General features: G+C 40.7%; 1 protein-coding gene across 3 annotated transcripts in view; it reads left to right on the forward strand.

The window, feature by feature from the left end:
- Positions 1-17066, forward strand: part of hdac7a (histone deacetylase 7a) — a 118540-nt gene that overhangs the window by 67170 nt on the left and 34304 nt on the right. For all 3 annotated transcript variants that reach the window (XM_046055740.1, XM_046055741.1, XM_046055739.1), the window contains 10 exons: positions 1872-1981; positions 2749-2850; positions 3461-3629; positions 4287-4492; positions 8542-8739; positions 9555-9780; positions 11407-11540; positions 11960-12080; positions 12528-12577; positions 13071-13178. In XM_046055740.1, the coding sequence (XP_045911696.1) occupies positions 1872-1981; positions 2749-2850; positions 3461-3629; positions 4287-4492; positions 8542-8739; positions 9555-9780; positions 11407-11540; positions 11960-12080; positions 12528-12577; positions 13071-13178 (1424 nt within the window). The remainder of the gene's footprint in view (positions 1-1871; positions 1982-2748; positions 2851-3460; positions 3630-4286; positions 4493-8541; positions 8740-9554; positions 9781-11406; positions 11541-11959; positions 12081-12527; positions 12578-13070; positions 13179-17066) is intronic.

Below are 17066 nucleotides of genomic sequence, written 5' to 3' on the forward strand. Positions count from 1 at the left end.
CTCCTCTTCCTCCCTGGCCTGCTCCTCTTCCTCCCTGGCCTGCTCCTCTTCCTCCCTGGCCTGCTCCTCTCCCTCCCTGGCCTGCTCCTCTCCCTCCTCTGACTCGATTACCTCTTCCCCTGACTCTGCCTTCATCCATTGTGTTTGCTTGGAATCTTCAGCAAACTGTGCACTCTGAACTTGCTTTTATACATGTGGTCACAGCATTAGCAACAGGTGTTTTCAATTTTGAGTCGTTGTGTGTAATGAATGACGCCAGGTGTGTTCATTTTGTTCAAATATTGCTGACTGTGGCAAGCATTTTGCATCACATGAGCTTTCATTTGAGAATATGAGCAGAGTTCTTTTGCAACTTGTGTTTAGCAAGGAAAAATGTGTGATTTATGTGAACGGAGGATTGTGTTTTGTGAATTGTGTCTTCATGTGAAATGTGTTTATGATATTGGAAAATGATGGCTAGATTTAGTAAATGTGTTTAGACAACTGGTCATTTGGTTTAGAGGATTGGCTTTTGTGTTTTAGCATTTGAGAAAAACTGTAAAATCTGTCTTCACTGTAGGTCTGAACAACAAAAGCACTACAAAACACTTCATTTATTAGGATGATTTCTCTTTTCTGTTATTTTCTCCCATTAACTTTTATTATGGAAACCATTACAGTCAGTCTGTCTGTCAGCAAGAAACCCGTTTTACATAATTTATCATAATTTCCATTCAGTCACATGATGCTGATCATTCCTGAGTGTTTAGTCCAAGTAGATGACAGCTGCCACCATCATCATAAACAGTCGCTTCATGTGATGCTTTGGAGGAAAGAACGACCCAATCCCAATGTTTACACTCTCAGACTCACAGACTTTAAGGCACGTTCCTGTTAAGCCCATGAGGGCTTAGGGCTGTCCCACTGTCAAATCGTTCAGTGTGCAAGGGCTCTCTCGTGGACATTTTGAGCCCCTTTTGCACCCTTTTCGTAAGTCTGCATTTCTGCAGACATTCGCGCATGGGCGTGTCAAAATGGCTCGCTAATACCCACGACAGAGCAGCCCACATGTGTATGAAATTTCTATGGTACGTGTATCATGTCCAGACCATGTCCCTTTTGGATTTAATGGTCATGTTTGGCGATTTACACACTTTGAACTTTAACAAACTCCTCATAGGGAATTAGCCCGATCGACTTCATATTTTCAATGTGCAGTCTAAACCCATTGACGATTAAAAGTTGTACAAACGGCAAGTTTTTGTGAAATGGCGTGCCCATGGCGTGGAAACCAAATTCGATTATTGACCAAGAAACAGGAAGTTGTAACTTCAGTGTACATGCTCACATCTGCACCAAACTTTAGATGTTTGATAACAGTCCCGCCCTGAATACATCCATATGGCAACATTCTGGAATAGCCAGCAGGAGCCGACTCCCCTGGTTGCACAAAGAAGTCCAGTTCCATTAGAACTAATGGTAAAATGAGGCTACTTTGTTAACGTGATTTACAGATGCACCTAGCTAAGCAAGTTAGCTCCAAACAGAGTCGTTGGTTCCACAGTCATGTCTGGTGGCGCTGGTTGCAAAAAATCAATATGGCGGTGCCCTAACGGCCAAACTCGAGGCTTCAAAGCAGCAGTCCACAAACCAACGGGTGACGTCATGATGACTACGTCCACTTCTTTAATACGGTCTATGGCTGTGCTTAAATACTTTTAAACGGAAATGGGATGTGTTCGAGGTTCCTGAATCTAGTTTTAAAAACTTCATATTGTTACAATATGTTCAGTGAGTCAAGACTATCATTCTTTCTTGCTGATTATTTTTGAAACATGATTGTGATAAAATGTAATGTAACTCAAATATGATCAAGATGCATCTCTCTCCAGACTCGTCCCCCAGCAGCAGTAGCACTCCTGTTTCTGGCTGTAGTTCTCCTAATGACAGTCTGCCCAATGAGAATGGGCTACTGCCATCTGCAGGTGGCCTCTCACATGAGGTTAGCAAAGACACTCACGCACACATACACAAGCGCACACGCACACACTGGCTAGTAATTTCAGAATACTATAAGTAAAACCAACTAAAACATCAGTTGACAAAACAGCAACTGCAACCATGTTTGCACACCATACCAGTCATCATGTGTATATGAAGTTGGATAGATAACGGAAAATTATTAAAGACTAAAGATAAAAGGAAATTCTTATGTTTTGTAATTCAGACAGGCTCTTTTGTCTTAGTGATGGAAAAACATGTTAAACAAGTAAGCACACAGTTTGATTTTTTTTAAAACAGTTGTTTCATGTACATGAGCTGTGCTGAGACGCTAATTAATGACATGTTTAAAGCAATGACACAAGCAGTGTTTGTCAGCTGTTTATACATAATTAATTTAATCACATAAAGTCAGCCTCTGTCACACCTGCTATGGATGTCTGACTTATGATTCCCCAGTCCCATGACAGCTCAGGCCAAAACACTAGTGAAGGCTTAATTAAACTGCATTGGTTTAGATTTTTTAAACACATTTGGTCACTACAGCAGAAAATATTAAAAGCATATAGCAAATACAAATTCTGTATATATAGCAGAGCAGAGATCAAGGAGGGGTCTTATGAAATACATAACATTGGTCTTCAATGTTAAATGGGATTTCTCTTATCCCCCATAAACTGCTGTTTGAAGTAGGAAAAGTGTATTATTATAAATACAATTCAGTTCCAATAGAAATGTATTGTTTTTAACAGTAATTATTTTTCCCAGGCCCAGAAGCTGCTGCTTAGAGATGGCACTCTAGCCAACTTCACCATCCAGAGTCCCTCCACTCTGCCCACCATCACTCTGGGACTACCAGCCAACGTCAGGGTAAACACTGAACTGCAACAAATGTCTGTTGTAACAACTCATTATTGTTCTTTATTCTTAAATCGAGTGTTTTCCCTGAAACACGTGAGAAAAGTGTTTGGGTCTTTTACAAATGTTAACTAATGTTTTGATATTTTGACCAGACTCACACAGTGATCTGCTTTATTTAAGACACATTCATAAATATAGGTTTTCTACTATAAAGGAATCTGATTCTGTTCACAGATGTTGTTTGATGTTTTATAGACTCAGTGGCTAGCCTAAATGACGTAAGGAGGTGTGTCTTAAGATGCAGTGACTGTATAGTACAGTCTGTACAGTGTAAAAGTTAACTTATATAGCTCACATAACTTAAAACACTCACACAACATAACACTTGAAACTTCAAAATCTCAATGAAATAAATGAATGAAATCTACCCTCCCTAATATCCTGTTTTAAACAGGAAGTACATCAATTAAACAGCTTTATAGCCACAGATAACATGCTATCTGACGTTTTATCACTGCTGAATTTATGGGCCAACATAGAATAAGATGAATATATTTCAGTAGGCTATGTGATAAGAAAAGTACCATGTACCATGGTTTGGGTAACTGTCTGTGTGCAGGCTGAGGAGCTGTCCTCTCCTAAGGTCGGCCGGGTACCAGTGGTTACAGCTGGGGGCTCGCCGGTCTTCCTCCCTCTGAACAGAGAGGATCAGGCTGGGCAGCTGAACCCTCACCTGCCTGTCATCATCCTGGAGCCCTCTGGACTGGTACCCACTCCGCTACTCACAGGTGAGACACACAAAAACTGCCACATAAACATATATAGAAATGTACATGCGTATACCCACTCAGTATATTTGCACACATGCACAATTTAGTATGTTGAAACACTGATAAGGAATTCCTAATTTTACTTACATGTTCTGTAACTGATTCACATCTCAGACTACTATTGTATGCACATGAAAAAATGCACAAGGCTGCAAAATACATATATCCAGGATGTAACAAATGGACCTGTATACCTTCATAAAATAAAGTAAGCCGTGGTTTCACGGTCTTTTAAATGTATTGTCTGAAATGGTAGACCACCATCTAGTGGTTACATTTATAATAATTTTTTTATATTGAATGGCAAGTGAATTGCTTTGGCATTGTTATACAGTATTTAGACTCCTTTAATCCAAATCCACCTGTGCTCTTCAATTTCTCTCAGTTCAGTGGCTATACTATTATGTCAAAGCAGCACATAAAACATTCTTACATGTGTATTAATAATTGGAAATAAACGACATTGCAAGGTAAAATAAATTATAAGATTTTAAAAAATATATATTCAGTCAAAGGGGAACTTTAACATTGTAGTAGCTATTGTGTGTTAATTTGTGTTTGAGAAATAATGATTAATAATAATAATTTCTGCACCTTGTCTCTATCTCTGATCAGTTCCAGGCCTAGACCCTGTCCCACTACAGTTTGCCCCCCAGATAGATCTCCTGGCTCCAGGAGGCGTTCAGCCCCACAAGCCCCTGAGCAGAACACGCTCGGAGCCCCTCCCCCAGAGCCCGCGGACCCTTCATACACATCTCCTACAACAACAGCACAACACACAAGTACTGGAGAGGCTAAAACAGCAAACTCACCTGGGCAAGGTATAGAGAATGAAGGCACTCATCTGTATTCAGGAAAAAATATCCCTAAAATTGATATTTTTCCCGAGGGACATTTGTTTTTGCAGTCAATACATATTCAACTCAGATACATAAAGGGTTGGAAATTAACACCCGCCAAGTGCCAAATGCGGGTAGATTTTCCGTTTGGCAGCTTAATGTTGGAAGGCTACCCGCCACATTGGCGGGTATATGTATTCGGGATGATATTGCCATATAATATCTATCTGATGGTAATTAACTGCAGCGTTCCTGTTTGTTGTGTGTCGCACTTTAATTGGTCCCCGCTGTACCCAGGGATCTAAAATCGTGTAACACACGGATTAGGGGGGTTCTTTCATTGGTTGTTGTTTATGTACGTTTAATGTTACTTGTGTTTGATTGGCGTAGATTTGTAAAGGGGGAATAGGAGTCCGAAGGGAAAGAGGGGAGAGTCAATGCTGACAAGTACAAGCAGGTACTTATTCATCATGCAATACCATTAGGGAGGCATCTGATTGGCCCCAAATTTAATCTGCAGCATGACAAACATAAAGCGAAAGTCATTAAGAGCCTTAAGAAGAGCAAGGATTCCTGGAAGTCGTAGTATGGCCCCCACAGAGCCCTGATCTCAACATCATCAAGTCTGTCTGGGATAACATAAAGAGAAAGAAGCAACTCAGGCTGCCTAAATCCACAGAAGAACTGTGGATAGTTCCCCAAGATGTTTGGGTCAGCCTACCTGCCAGGTTTGTTCAAAAACTAGGCTATGTGCAAGTGAAGAATTAATGCTATTTTGAAGGCATTTGCATTTTTAAACTGATAAATATTATCTATTAACATGTCTATTTTTGAAAGCGTTCTTACTTTACAGTATTGTTTCCACACCTGGTGGGGGTCTAGCTGGGATCTGGCGGGTGACAGGCTGGTGTTTAGAATAAAATTTTCCAGGCATTTCATGACTATTGGAGTGAGCAGCCTGTTGGTGGTGGCTAGGTTTTGATGGATAGGGTGTCTTGAAAGATGGAGTGGAGGGTGGTTGAGAGCTCAATGACAGGGCTTGAGTAATCTTGCTTGGATGCCATGTGGCTCTGGGGCATTGCCAGGTTGGCACCTGCCCAGCAACTGCCGGACATCCTCCAGTGTGAAGGGGGGATGTGTAGGCTCATGAAAGCTCTCAGCACCTTCTCACAGGCAGAAGAATGGCATGGATGTCGAACCATGTATAGAAAGTGTTCAGAGTGTTACCAAAGGTGGTGGAATGGTCTTGTCTTGATTCACAAGCAGTTATGGTTTTCACAGCTCGTTTTGTGTTCATATAGCTAAACTCCTCCGATCTGTCCTTAAATTTGAGTTTGGCCTTGATATCATTCTTAAATTGTCGGTTGATTGTTAAGGGAAGCCCATTGCCAGCACTGAAATGCCTTCTGTTTTTCTCTCAGGCTGTGCTTAATATGGTGGTGATAGTGAAAATCTATTAAGTCTGTCTCTTGGTCATTTGTACGTATACATAAATTTAATTATCAATCAATAACACACTATACAGGTGTATTGATACAGGAGGCCAATATGTCAGCAAAATTCATTGACGTTAGCTGCCTTTGCTCATACTAGCCTTTCAAGAGAACAGCTTATTATGACATTAACTTGACAAGAACTTTCTAGAGATTCTTGTTCTGTTCCGTCTTCAGAAGCAGGAGCGATTTTAGACCATTTTTAGGGGTGCTGAAGCACACCTAAATTTCATCTTAGCACAACTAAAAAATAATACAATAAATTATTATTATTTTCTGAAAAAAAAATTTTGTCCTCTAATGTTAGATTTTGGAGAAGTAAGAGAAGAGACAATAACTTAACCTACTGTGTCATATGGCTTTTCTTACATTAAATGGGTTTAATGTCCCTAAATACTTCTAATGTTTTACCTAATAATCCGCGACCGCACTGGCCGACCGGTCAGCTGCAGCGGAACAGTTTGTGTGTCTGTCAGTCTGGGCCAAACCAATACTTTCAATATTGAGGGGGGATACAAGCGGCCCCTCTCAACTTGGACTGATCCTCATTTTTGATGAATTCTGATTGGCTCAACGGCACCGATCAGAGGAGTTTACTCTCCATCTGGGGCGAGTTCAATCCAAAACCGTTGGCACCGATTTGCTAAGTTTTGTCAGGGCTGAATTCAGCCCAGGGTTGTGTGACAAGTGCATCAGAGAAGGGGGCAAAAGAACGTCTATCTCCATTCTTCCTTTTACTTTACTTTAGCTTGCTGGTTAACAGCTGACTTGAATAACATCAGGTTCAGTGCAGCTGACCTGCTGCCCAGTCGCGCATTCACGCCAAGGATGGTGCATTCAGTAACTCGTACCGCAGCGTTACTTGGATTAGTAACTGTAATAAGGTTTTGGAAATAGTAATCCGTTACACTACTAGTTACTGGGAAAATGGGTAAATGTAAAATGAGAAAAGTAATATTTTTACAGTTCCTGCCCAACAATGCTAACTGTAGCCTAGCTATGAAATTAGTTTTAATGTAATGTTAGAATATTATACTAATAGAAATAATTTATACTTCACAGATTCTGTGCAACCAAATAAAGATTTTTTTAAACAATTAAATAATACTGACAAATTAAACTCAATCAGCAATAGAAAACGACTTCCTTAAAAGAGAAAGCAAGCATGTAACTAGATTTAACTGAAAACACAAGACTTAACTTAGGGAAACACTTTTAACACCCTCCCTCCTCCGAGGGAGCACACAGCTTCACATTGTGGTCTGACCCTAACTGGTCCACTGACCCCATAGGGGTCATTTACATTGGGGACGCTGTCCCCACCACATTTTGATTTTGTCCTCATCACTTTTTGAAAGCATTTGTTAAAAACATTCTAAGAAATGTTAACTTACAAATGCAAATGCTTTGAGAGAGGTTGATTTGCACAATACGGAAACACGCTCTGCAATATAGTAACACACACACACGCTTACTGTTACGCCTACTGTTATTTTATTTTAATTTTTAATATATTTAAATTTTTTTAACACAAACACGCATACGCTTTAATTACTTTACGCTGTAATTACTTGTTTAATGAAATGTATGGGGTTGATTGTTCTTACGTAGTTTGTATGATGCTTTGGCAATATTGTTGTTACACATTCATGCCAATAAAGCTAATTTGAATTGAATTGAATTATAGTTTTCCCTCATATAAAAAAAAGACATTTCCACCGTAAATTGGAGCAGAAAATGTCTCGAGAATGCCGGAAATTACGAGTTTAATGCTCAAAATCTTCCCCGCCTTTCGCCCGATGTTAGCTGGGATTGGCTCCAGCCCCCGCCAACCCTGTACGCAGGATAAGCGGTTGACGATGGATGGATGGATATTTATTCCATATAGTGCTAAAAATCTTATTGTCTTGGTTCTTATTGTTCTGGTGTATCGTCACGTCTCTTGACCCAAATGTATCATCACGCCCCTAATCTGAGCCCTTATGTTCCCACCACTTTTCAACATAAAGTGACACTCTTGACTGACCCGCTCCGCTCTGCACCAGCTCCTTTCTAGTAGGCCTACTTATTCTCTCCAACAATTAGTGAACACTTTTGAAAGGTATTGTATGGATGCTACATTCTCATTAGGGGCTGAGCACCCCCCTAAAGGTCTGATCCTAGAATCGCCCCTGTTCAGAAGGAGAACCACGACACTCTCAAGGCTGCAATCTTGGATGTGGAAATTACAGTATAATATTTCAATAAAAGTAGTCTTCCTATCTTCCTCCAGCAATGGGAAGAAGATAGTTTTTGCAGTGTGTGTTGATATTTGTAATCCCGAATTAGTTGATGTTGGCGTCTTCCAAAAATTCCACATTTCCACATTTCCTTCCTGCTCAGCACCTCATATTTTCACTCATATCATGCTCTCCTGTGATGTTTCCATTTTTGAGTCTACAGTCTTGCACCATAATTTCTTCATTTGAATGAACAAGTGCAAACACACATTTCACCGTATGTGTATTTTTGTCAACTTAAATGTATGTGTATGTGCAGCTGATGTCTAAGTCCAGCGAGAAGCCCAGACTGCATCAGATCCCCTCTGAGGAAATGGACTCAGAGGATGGTGGCAGGATGTCGCCCACAGAGCCAACCTATCAGGGCAGAGTGAGGTCGATGAGGGAGGCGGGACCCACAGCATCCAAGAGCCACAAAGAGCAAATGAACCTGGAACATGCACTCATACTCAACCAGGTTGGAAAACATAGCATACTTTCACATGTGAGCCACACACACACACACACACACACACACAGCAGGTAGATAGAGGGAATAAAACCACAAAACTGCTCTTTAACCAACAGTCCTGTAGATGGCGACCTAACTATTGAACTTGCATGATTCTAGTTGCCCTTGCATAGTTCTGTGGTTTGACAGCTATTCATTAAAGTGGTTACTTTAGCAGTGTATGTCATGTACCGCAAGCTAAGATAATACTCTTTCAGAAAATGTGTCAGTAGCTGATCAGACAAACTCCAAGAATTTTACAATAACAAAAAAAGCAGATCAATTCAGTATTGAAGAAATGTATTTTGATGTTTTCAAGGTTAGGTGTAGGAAACCGGATTTAATGCTTTTAGTAACCAGTCTTTAAAGGAAAATCAAAGTCAAATATTACTTCCAGATTCAAAGCAGTTAATATGATTTTGAGAGATCACCAATTTGTCAGATCAGAGGAGCCAAAAAAAACAAGATTTTATTGATTGATTATTATTAGATTGGAGGAAGTTCTATGACTTTCAGCACTAAATATTAGCCTAGAATACAAATCACTTATGGAGCTTTCGAGGGATGTACAGCTGCACACCATGTGTAGCAATGGAAGTGAATGTTATGAGCATCAATATGCTTAAGCCTAGTGTTTAGAATTAAGACCCTGTGCTTTTGAAGGTTTCTGTTCTACACTGTCCTTTCAAACACTTAACTTTGTCTTTTATATTTATGATATTTACTTTGAATTATATGTATGATTTGACTATTTCATCTTTATCACCTTTCTCTTTCTTTAGTCATTGCTATGGGAACAGCAGAAGCAGCTGCAACAGCTGCATCGACAGATGGAGAACCTGGCAGTACCCATGTTACGCGGCAGCGGCAGGGTTGGTAGTGGGATAGGTGTCCATCGCCCCCTGTCACGTACACAGTCATCGCCAGCCTCCACCTCTCTCACTCTGCCTGAGAAACCCCTAAGTCTTGCCGCACAGGATACCAGCAGCAAACCACGCTTTACCACTGGTGAGACATGCTTATATAGTATTATAATAGGTATGTATAATAATTTTCTTAATGATATTTCAAATACTGGGTGCCCCATGGCTTTGGGCAGTGGTCAGCAATAGGCGGCCCACAGGTCAGAACTGGTCCACCAGCAATTATATCTGGCCTGTGGCCAGATTGCTTTGGTAGCAGAAAAATAAAGAAATATATAAATTGATAGCGGCTGGTGCTGAAATAGATCTCAGTCATGACAGATACAGTTACTCACACAATCACTTCTTCTTAAGTGATTGTGCCGTCAAAATAAAAGCGCAATAACTTTTTTGCAGCAATGCTTAATGACAAGTTTATTGAGAGCTTTTACTTTGAAGAGTTCTGAACGACATTCAAAAGAGACTCTGGCTTGCTTGACACACCTCTGAAAAAGCCATCAGTAAACGTGTGATTGGATTTCACTGATTTTCCTCAGGGAAATAAAAAAAGCGTTCATAGGTTTATGAATGTGGATCAAACGCTAGGGGCGCGCACAAACTGCAGCACATGCTTTATTGTGAGCTTGTGCAAAAGTGTCCTTATATTATTATTTTTTTCTCCTTTTTCCCTCTAACGTGTACATGTAACGGCTTGAAAAAAATTTGGCCTGTTGCCCGACTCATTTGCCGACCCCTGGCTTAGGAGTTAAGTTGCCAGGTTCCATCCAAGGACTTTTGTTGCATGTTGTTGCCCATCTCTCTCCTCAATTGCCAGTCATGTCTCTACTACTGTTTAAATGGTATAACATGCCTCTCACAAATAATAAAAATAACAATAAAAGAACCACATTGGATTTTATATAATTCCCAGCATCTAGTACCGTTCACTGGCATGCACAGGTAAATGTCACAGTTACAAGTGAAGGAAATTAAAAATCTCATGAACAAACCAACATGAAAAAGCTCTGCACCTCAGAAGGGGAAATTTGCAGTTTAAATAAAATAGCAATTTCAAAGCTTGACTGACAATGTAGTTTATAATTATATTTGGAAGCTTTGACTCAGATTGTGGATCAATCAAACTACAGTTTTCCTTGGGATCATATGAATTAATTAATTACTTAGAGAACTCTTCAGGTGTTAAAACATGTTTTAGCTAGTGGTATCTCAATGAGTGTTTGAACCCCTAACACTGCAAGCACTGGTTGACTTGTGCTCCTCATCTGGGAAAGTTAAAGAAGTGTTTTATTCCCTGTCAATCAGGAGTCATTCTGGTAGTCACTAATTAACTGCTAATGTCTGATGTAAAAACTAGCCTAATGCAACATGTAAACCTAATGTTTCTGAATGTTTCTGATACAAAAGTCGAAGTGGCAAAGTCTGAGAACAAGCTTCCGCCAGATCCTCAAATACGTAAACATTTTAATATATGAATTATGATGCATCTCGAGTAAACACTGAGAAAAATGGTCAAGGGTCAGCATTATCAGTTCTCTTTTGGCTCGTAGTGTGAGCTGTACACTGACATCAACCAATGTCTCCTCTGGGATAAATAAAGTATTTCTGATTCTGTTGTGCAAAATGTTGAGATCAATTCTGTTCTTTTGTGTGTGTGTGTGTGTGTGTGTGTGTGTGTGTGTGTGTGTGTGTGTGTGTGTGTGCATGTATGCAGGCCTGGTATATGATTCTCAGATGCTGAAGCACCAGTGTACATGTGGAGACAACAGCAGTCACCCAGAACATGCTGGGAGGATTCAGAGCATCTGGTCCCGACTACAGGAGAGAGGCCTGAGGGGACAGTGTGAGGTATGACATGGCACACACACATACACACACATACAGACAAACACTGATCTGGCAAGTCTGGTATCAGTAAAGTTCTTGAGGATGTGCAAATTTACCTAGAGACTGATATTGTCTTCTTATTTCTCCTCTGTGATCACATCTCATCTAAGTGGTCACACTGAGTAGAACTTTTAAACCTGATCTAACCTACAAAATTTGTTTTATCTGTCTGTCAGAAAATAGAAAGGTTGTTTCCAGAATCTGGCATTCTCACTGTTTAATATTCATAATCATTACATATTATACATTTTCCATGTGCATGTGATTCCTTAGGTAATGTCATATTCTTAGTCTGCAGGACTACACAATTGAGGTGTATTGTCTCTTTGTAGTATTGAGATGAGAGGAGAAAGTCAAGTGAAAATGTTCTGTTCATACAGACTATCCGTGGTCGTAAAGCCACTCTGGAGGAGCTGCAGTCAGTCCATACTGAGCGCCATGTGTTGCTCTATGGCACCAACCCGCTCAACAGGCTCAAACTGGATAACCGCAAACTTGCTGGTATGCTACATCTCAAACTGATATAAAATATTCTTAATTCCGAGCCACATTATGTAATTTCAAAACAATTTCAAGTGATTTAACAGTAAAAATCAAAGACTTTTCTTTGTAGAGTAAATTTGAGTCCCAGATATCCAGGTCTTCTCAATAACAGAACTAAAGCTATATCAAAAACTTTACAAGTCTGTTTTACAGTTCCGGCAAAAAAATCATATGATTGGCCTTGAACTACATTAATTGAATTAAAAATAAATTACAAACATGATGGTGCTACAAAGCATACTGGATGTATCATTACAAATAGTTTTCTCATACCACAAATACTCGGTGGATTATGTCAGGTCAGCATATGGCTTATCTTAGCCATTTTGGCATAAAATAATTATCTTATGTAATTGTATAAATGTATAAATTAACAGTATTTTTGTTATGTTTCTGTTTTCTCAGGAATTCTATCTCAAAGGATGTTTGTGATGTTACCATGTGGAGGTGTAGGGGTAAGAGAAAACACACACCCACACACACACAAAACTCATCATTTCATCATACTGTAAGGTATTAATGAAAGCTATAAAATACAACATAACCACTATGAAGGACAATTTTGTTTTGAATAAAGTCAAGGGAGAGAAAATTACAAGAAACAAAAGGATTTTAAAGAGAAAACGAGAGTTGGCTTGGCCCAATGCTGACATTTTCCTGACTGTCCGTGTTGAACCATGAAAGTCAGATTAGAACATTTGACCAAGGATAAAAGAAATGCTTCCGATATCATTGTCCAAGCCAGATGGACAGTAATGCCAATTTGTGAACAGACATCACTATTGGTCTGACCTTGAAATGGGAGAGTACACCAATGACAGGGAGAAAGTATTCAGTCTTCTTTTATTGTCCCAGAGGGATATTACATAGTTAAGCTTCATACTATATTATAAATATTTCTACAATCTTTGGTTTTATTCTGTCATCCTGTAATTTGTCAATTGGCAGGTTGATAATGACACCACCTGGAATGAGTCACACACCTCTACGGCATCACGCATGGCAGCAGGCAGTGTTGTTGAGTTGGCCTTCAGAGTGGCTAAAGGAGAACTAAAGGTGAGAAACTAAATCTCGTATTCATTCTACACTTGAGATGCAATAGTGTGATAGAGCCAGACGTCATTCTGTCACCTACCGATTAGACCTCTTAAGACGACTAGTTGGAGTAATGGTTGTGGAAACTTTAATTCCATTTCTGTTGCAATTTCTTGTTTGAGTCACCTGCTTTGCATGAAGCACTGTCTGCAACAGGGATCAGGTCGTCTGTGTTTTTGATTGGATAAACTTCTGAGTGTTTTTTTTTTTAAAGTCTGCAGTCCAAGCACTTTTGATTGGCTGACTCTTTTGACCTGTGGTGCTGAGACTTTTTCAGATTTGATAAATCTGCCACATTGTCAAATATGTTGTTAATATCACTTACAGCCTGATTCAGGCCATCATAACTGTGGGGATGTATGTTTGTCAACACGACAACACGAGGTTGGTTAGCCATTACCAGTTTGTTAGTCTGGATCTTGAAGTCCCACAGGATCTTAGCTCGGTAATTCTCAACTACGTTAGAAGGTGACCTCCATTTTGACCTTGGGACTTCCAGCCCATATTTATGCAGATGTTCCTGTACACTATGCCAGCTACCTGGTAATGGCATTCCATGTACGCTGTTCCGTCCTGCATCTTACACCCTGCTGTACAGTCTCAGGGGCATCCTTGCACAGTCTGCACCTGGAATCCTGCCTGGTGTGGTAGATCGCAGCCTCTATTGATCTTGTACTGAGTGCCTGTTCTTGTGCAGCCATGATTAGGGCTTCTGTACTGTCCTTTAGTCCAGCCTTTTTTAAGCCACTGGTAGGATTTCTTGATATCAGCCACTTCTTTTATCTGTATGTAGTACATGCCATGCAGCGGCCTGTCTCACCATGAAGGTTTGTCCTCTTCCTTGCCCATCCTTGGGTTTCTACTGCCTGAGGTATTCACTTTGCCCCTCATCTTTGGGGGCCAACTTCCTGATGTACTCCAGGATCTTTGTTGTTTCGTCCTGACAGTAGTCTTCACAATCACTAGTCCTTGGCCTCCGTCGCTCCGCTTAGTGTGCCGTCTCAGGGTGCTGTATTTGGGGTGAAACCCTCCATGCATTGTGAGGAGCTTTCTTGTCTTGATCTCAGTGGCTTCTATTTCATCTCTTGGCCAGTTTATTATGGCAGTGGGGTATCTGATGACTGGCAGGGCATATGTGTTGATGGCTCAGATCTTATTCTTCCTATTCTGCTGACATTTCAGGACCTGCCTTACTCTATGGAGGTATTTCGCTGTGGCGGACTTCCTTGCTGCCTCCTCATGCTTTCCGTTAGCCTGCGGCACCCCAAAGTATTTGTAGCTGTCCTGAACATCTTCAACGTTGCCTTCGGGTTGTTCAACCCCCTCTGTTCTACATTTACATTTATTCATTTAGCTATGGCATGGTAACTTATGCTGAATGGCTTACTGGCTCCGGAGCAGGTTCTGTTCCAGATAAGAGAACTCTATAAAAACGCTACCTACTGACCATTCAGCTCTCTTGGAAAATGACATCACCATCTGCAGGAGATCCCACAGAATGCTGCGGCGATACGGAGAAACTTTTGTAGGCTATAGTTTGTTAGGTTAGTAGCTAGATATGGCCGCAGGTAATGAGGTGAGTTTTTACTAGCCTAAATGTTGCGATTCAGTCTTTCAACCACTATTTGAGCACATTTTATGGCATGAATTAATTTTTCGTTTCATTGCCTTATGAAGTTAATTTAGAACAATGTTTGGAACAGTTTTGAGTGTATTAAATAAATTAATCTCATTTTTGAATTTTTTTTAAAGTGAGGTGGAACGACCACTTATTCAGTGCCCAAGTCTTTTAATGTGGATATGACGACACACAGCCGAGCTGAAAGAATAAGAGAAGAATATGATATTATCATACAGCTCATAAGAACGCATCAAATCAAAGCGTTATTATAGACTACGCCTGTTCATTTAGGCATTTAGGCACCGTCGGTGATTTTCGGTCTCCCTGCATTTGTCAGATGCAGGCATGCTACATAACTAGACCATGTCGTATTTCTGTAGTGTTACAGTTTGCTCTTCATTTGTAAAAATATGCAGCTCTGCTGACGGTGGACTTGGGCCTGGATTGGGAAACCCTGGGTTGGCTTACATTACATTTATTCATTTAGCTGACGCTTTTATCCAAAGCGACTTACAATTGCTAAATATGTCAGAGGTCGCACGCCTCTCGAGCAACTAGGGGTTAAGTGTCTTGCTCAGGGACACATTGGTTGATGTGTCAAAGTGGGGAGTTGAACCCTAGTCTCCCACAACAAAGGAATGCATCTTATCCACTGCACCACCCCATTGTTTTCCCTCTTTTTGATACCATCTGACCAACTCTAATGATGTTGCTGTAGATCCTGGTAAATGGATCAGTGAGTCGATGTCTCTCTCATTCCTGGCATACAACTTGATGTCATCCATGTAGAGGAGGTGACTGATGGTTGTTCCACTTCGGAACCGGTATCCGTAGCCAGTCTTGATGATGATGATGTGATGATCAGGCTGAGGGGGTTCAGGCCTATGCAGAACAGCAGCGGGGATAGTGCATCGTCTTGGTATATGCCGCACTTGATGGTGACTTGTGCAATTGGCTTCGAGTTGCCTTCCAGACTTGTTTTCCACAGCCCCATTGAGTTCTTGATGAAGGCTATTAGTGTCCTGTTGATCTTGTACATTTACAAGCATTCCAGTATCCATGTATGTGGCATTGAGTCGTAGGCTTTCTTGATGTCAGTCCAGGTGGTGCACAGGTTGATCTGCCAGATCATACAGTCTTGAGTGACGAGTAGCTGGTGCTTGGCTCCCCTATTCCCTTCTGGGCCCTGTCCATGTATTGAGCCATGTGCTACTCATCTTAGCTGCTCATGTTGTGCAGAGGCAGGTTATTGGCCTGTAGTTGGATGGGATTGTTCCCTTCAGGGATCCTTCATGATCATGACTGACTGTCCTTGGGTTAACCATTCTGGGTGGGTTTGTTCATTTGTGCTGCCAGACATTGCAGCTAATAAGTGTGGATCATTCAGGGCCTGGTGCTGTCCAGCTCTTCATACCTGACATTCTTTCTTGGATGTCTGCCATTGTAATGGTTAGTGGATGTTGTTTTGGGAGATTGCTGTGATCTGTTCTTAGATTCACTAGCCACCGAGCATTGGTGTTGTGTGATGCCTCCCTCTCCCATATGTTCTTCCACTATTCAGTCTCAGCCCTGGGTGGATCTGAATTATTATTATTATCTTATTATTGTTATTACCCTGCCACTGAGAGTATACTTTTGATGGAGATTTGGTGGAGAACATCCAGTTTATTCTCCTGGCTTCTGCTTCTCCCTTGTCTCTCTTTAGATGGGTAGCCAGAGCAGCAAGTTTTTGTTTGGCAGTCTCCAGTGCCTCAGGTATAGCTTGTTATATTTGTTAGGTAGCCCCTTCCCTGCCCCTTTGTGTAACTCTGAGAGTTGACTAACTTGGTAATATTTAATTAACTGTTTTACCAGATGCCACTGCCAAGAAAAGACTGGTTGCCATAGGCAGAATGTTAATTATGACCCTGCAGTAAGAGCGGATTCGCTAAAAGAAGCAAAAATTGTTCTATCTCAAAAGAAGCAACATGTTGCTATTGTGCATGTTTTCATCTCCTAGGAGGAAATACATTTTTTGAGAACATGTTGGTGAACATGTTGTTTTGTGAATATGTTGGTGTAGCAACCCGTCCTCATAAGAGAATGGCTGTTTAGGTTTTATTATGATTTATTACGATTTATTATGCTGCGTTTAGGTCGATTTATTATGCTATTATGCTGCACATTTACGTTTTTAGTGACCTTGTTGGCTATGTCAAACCCAGGACTTTCACTCAGGAGTCCCCTGT

Source organism: Micropterus dolomieu, linkage group LG08, assembly GCF_021292245.1.
Source record: "Micropterus dolomieu isolate WLL.071019.BEF.003 ecotype Adirondacks linkage group LG08, ASM2129224v1, whole genome shotgun sequence".
NCBI lineage: Eukaryota > Metazoa > Chordata > Actinopteri > Centrarchiformes > Centrarchidae > Micropterus > Micropterus dolomieu.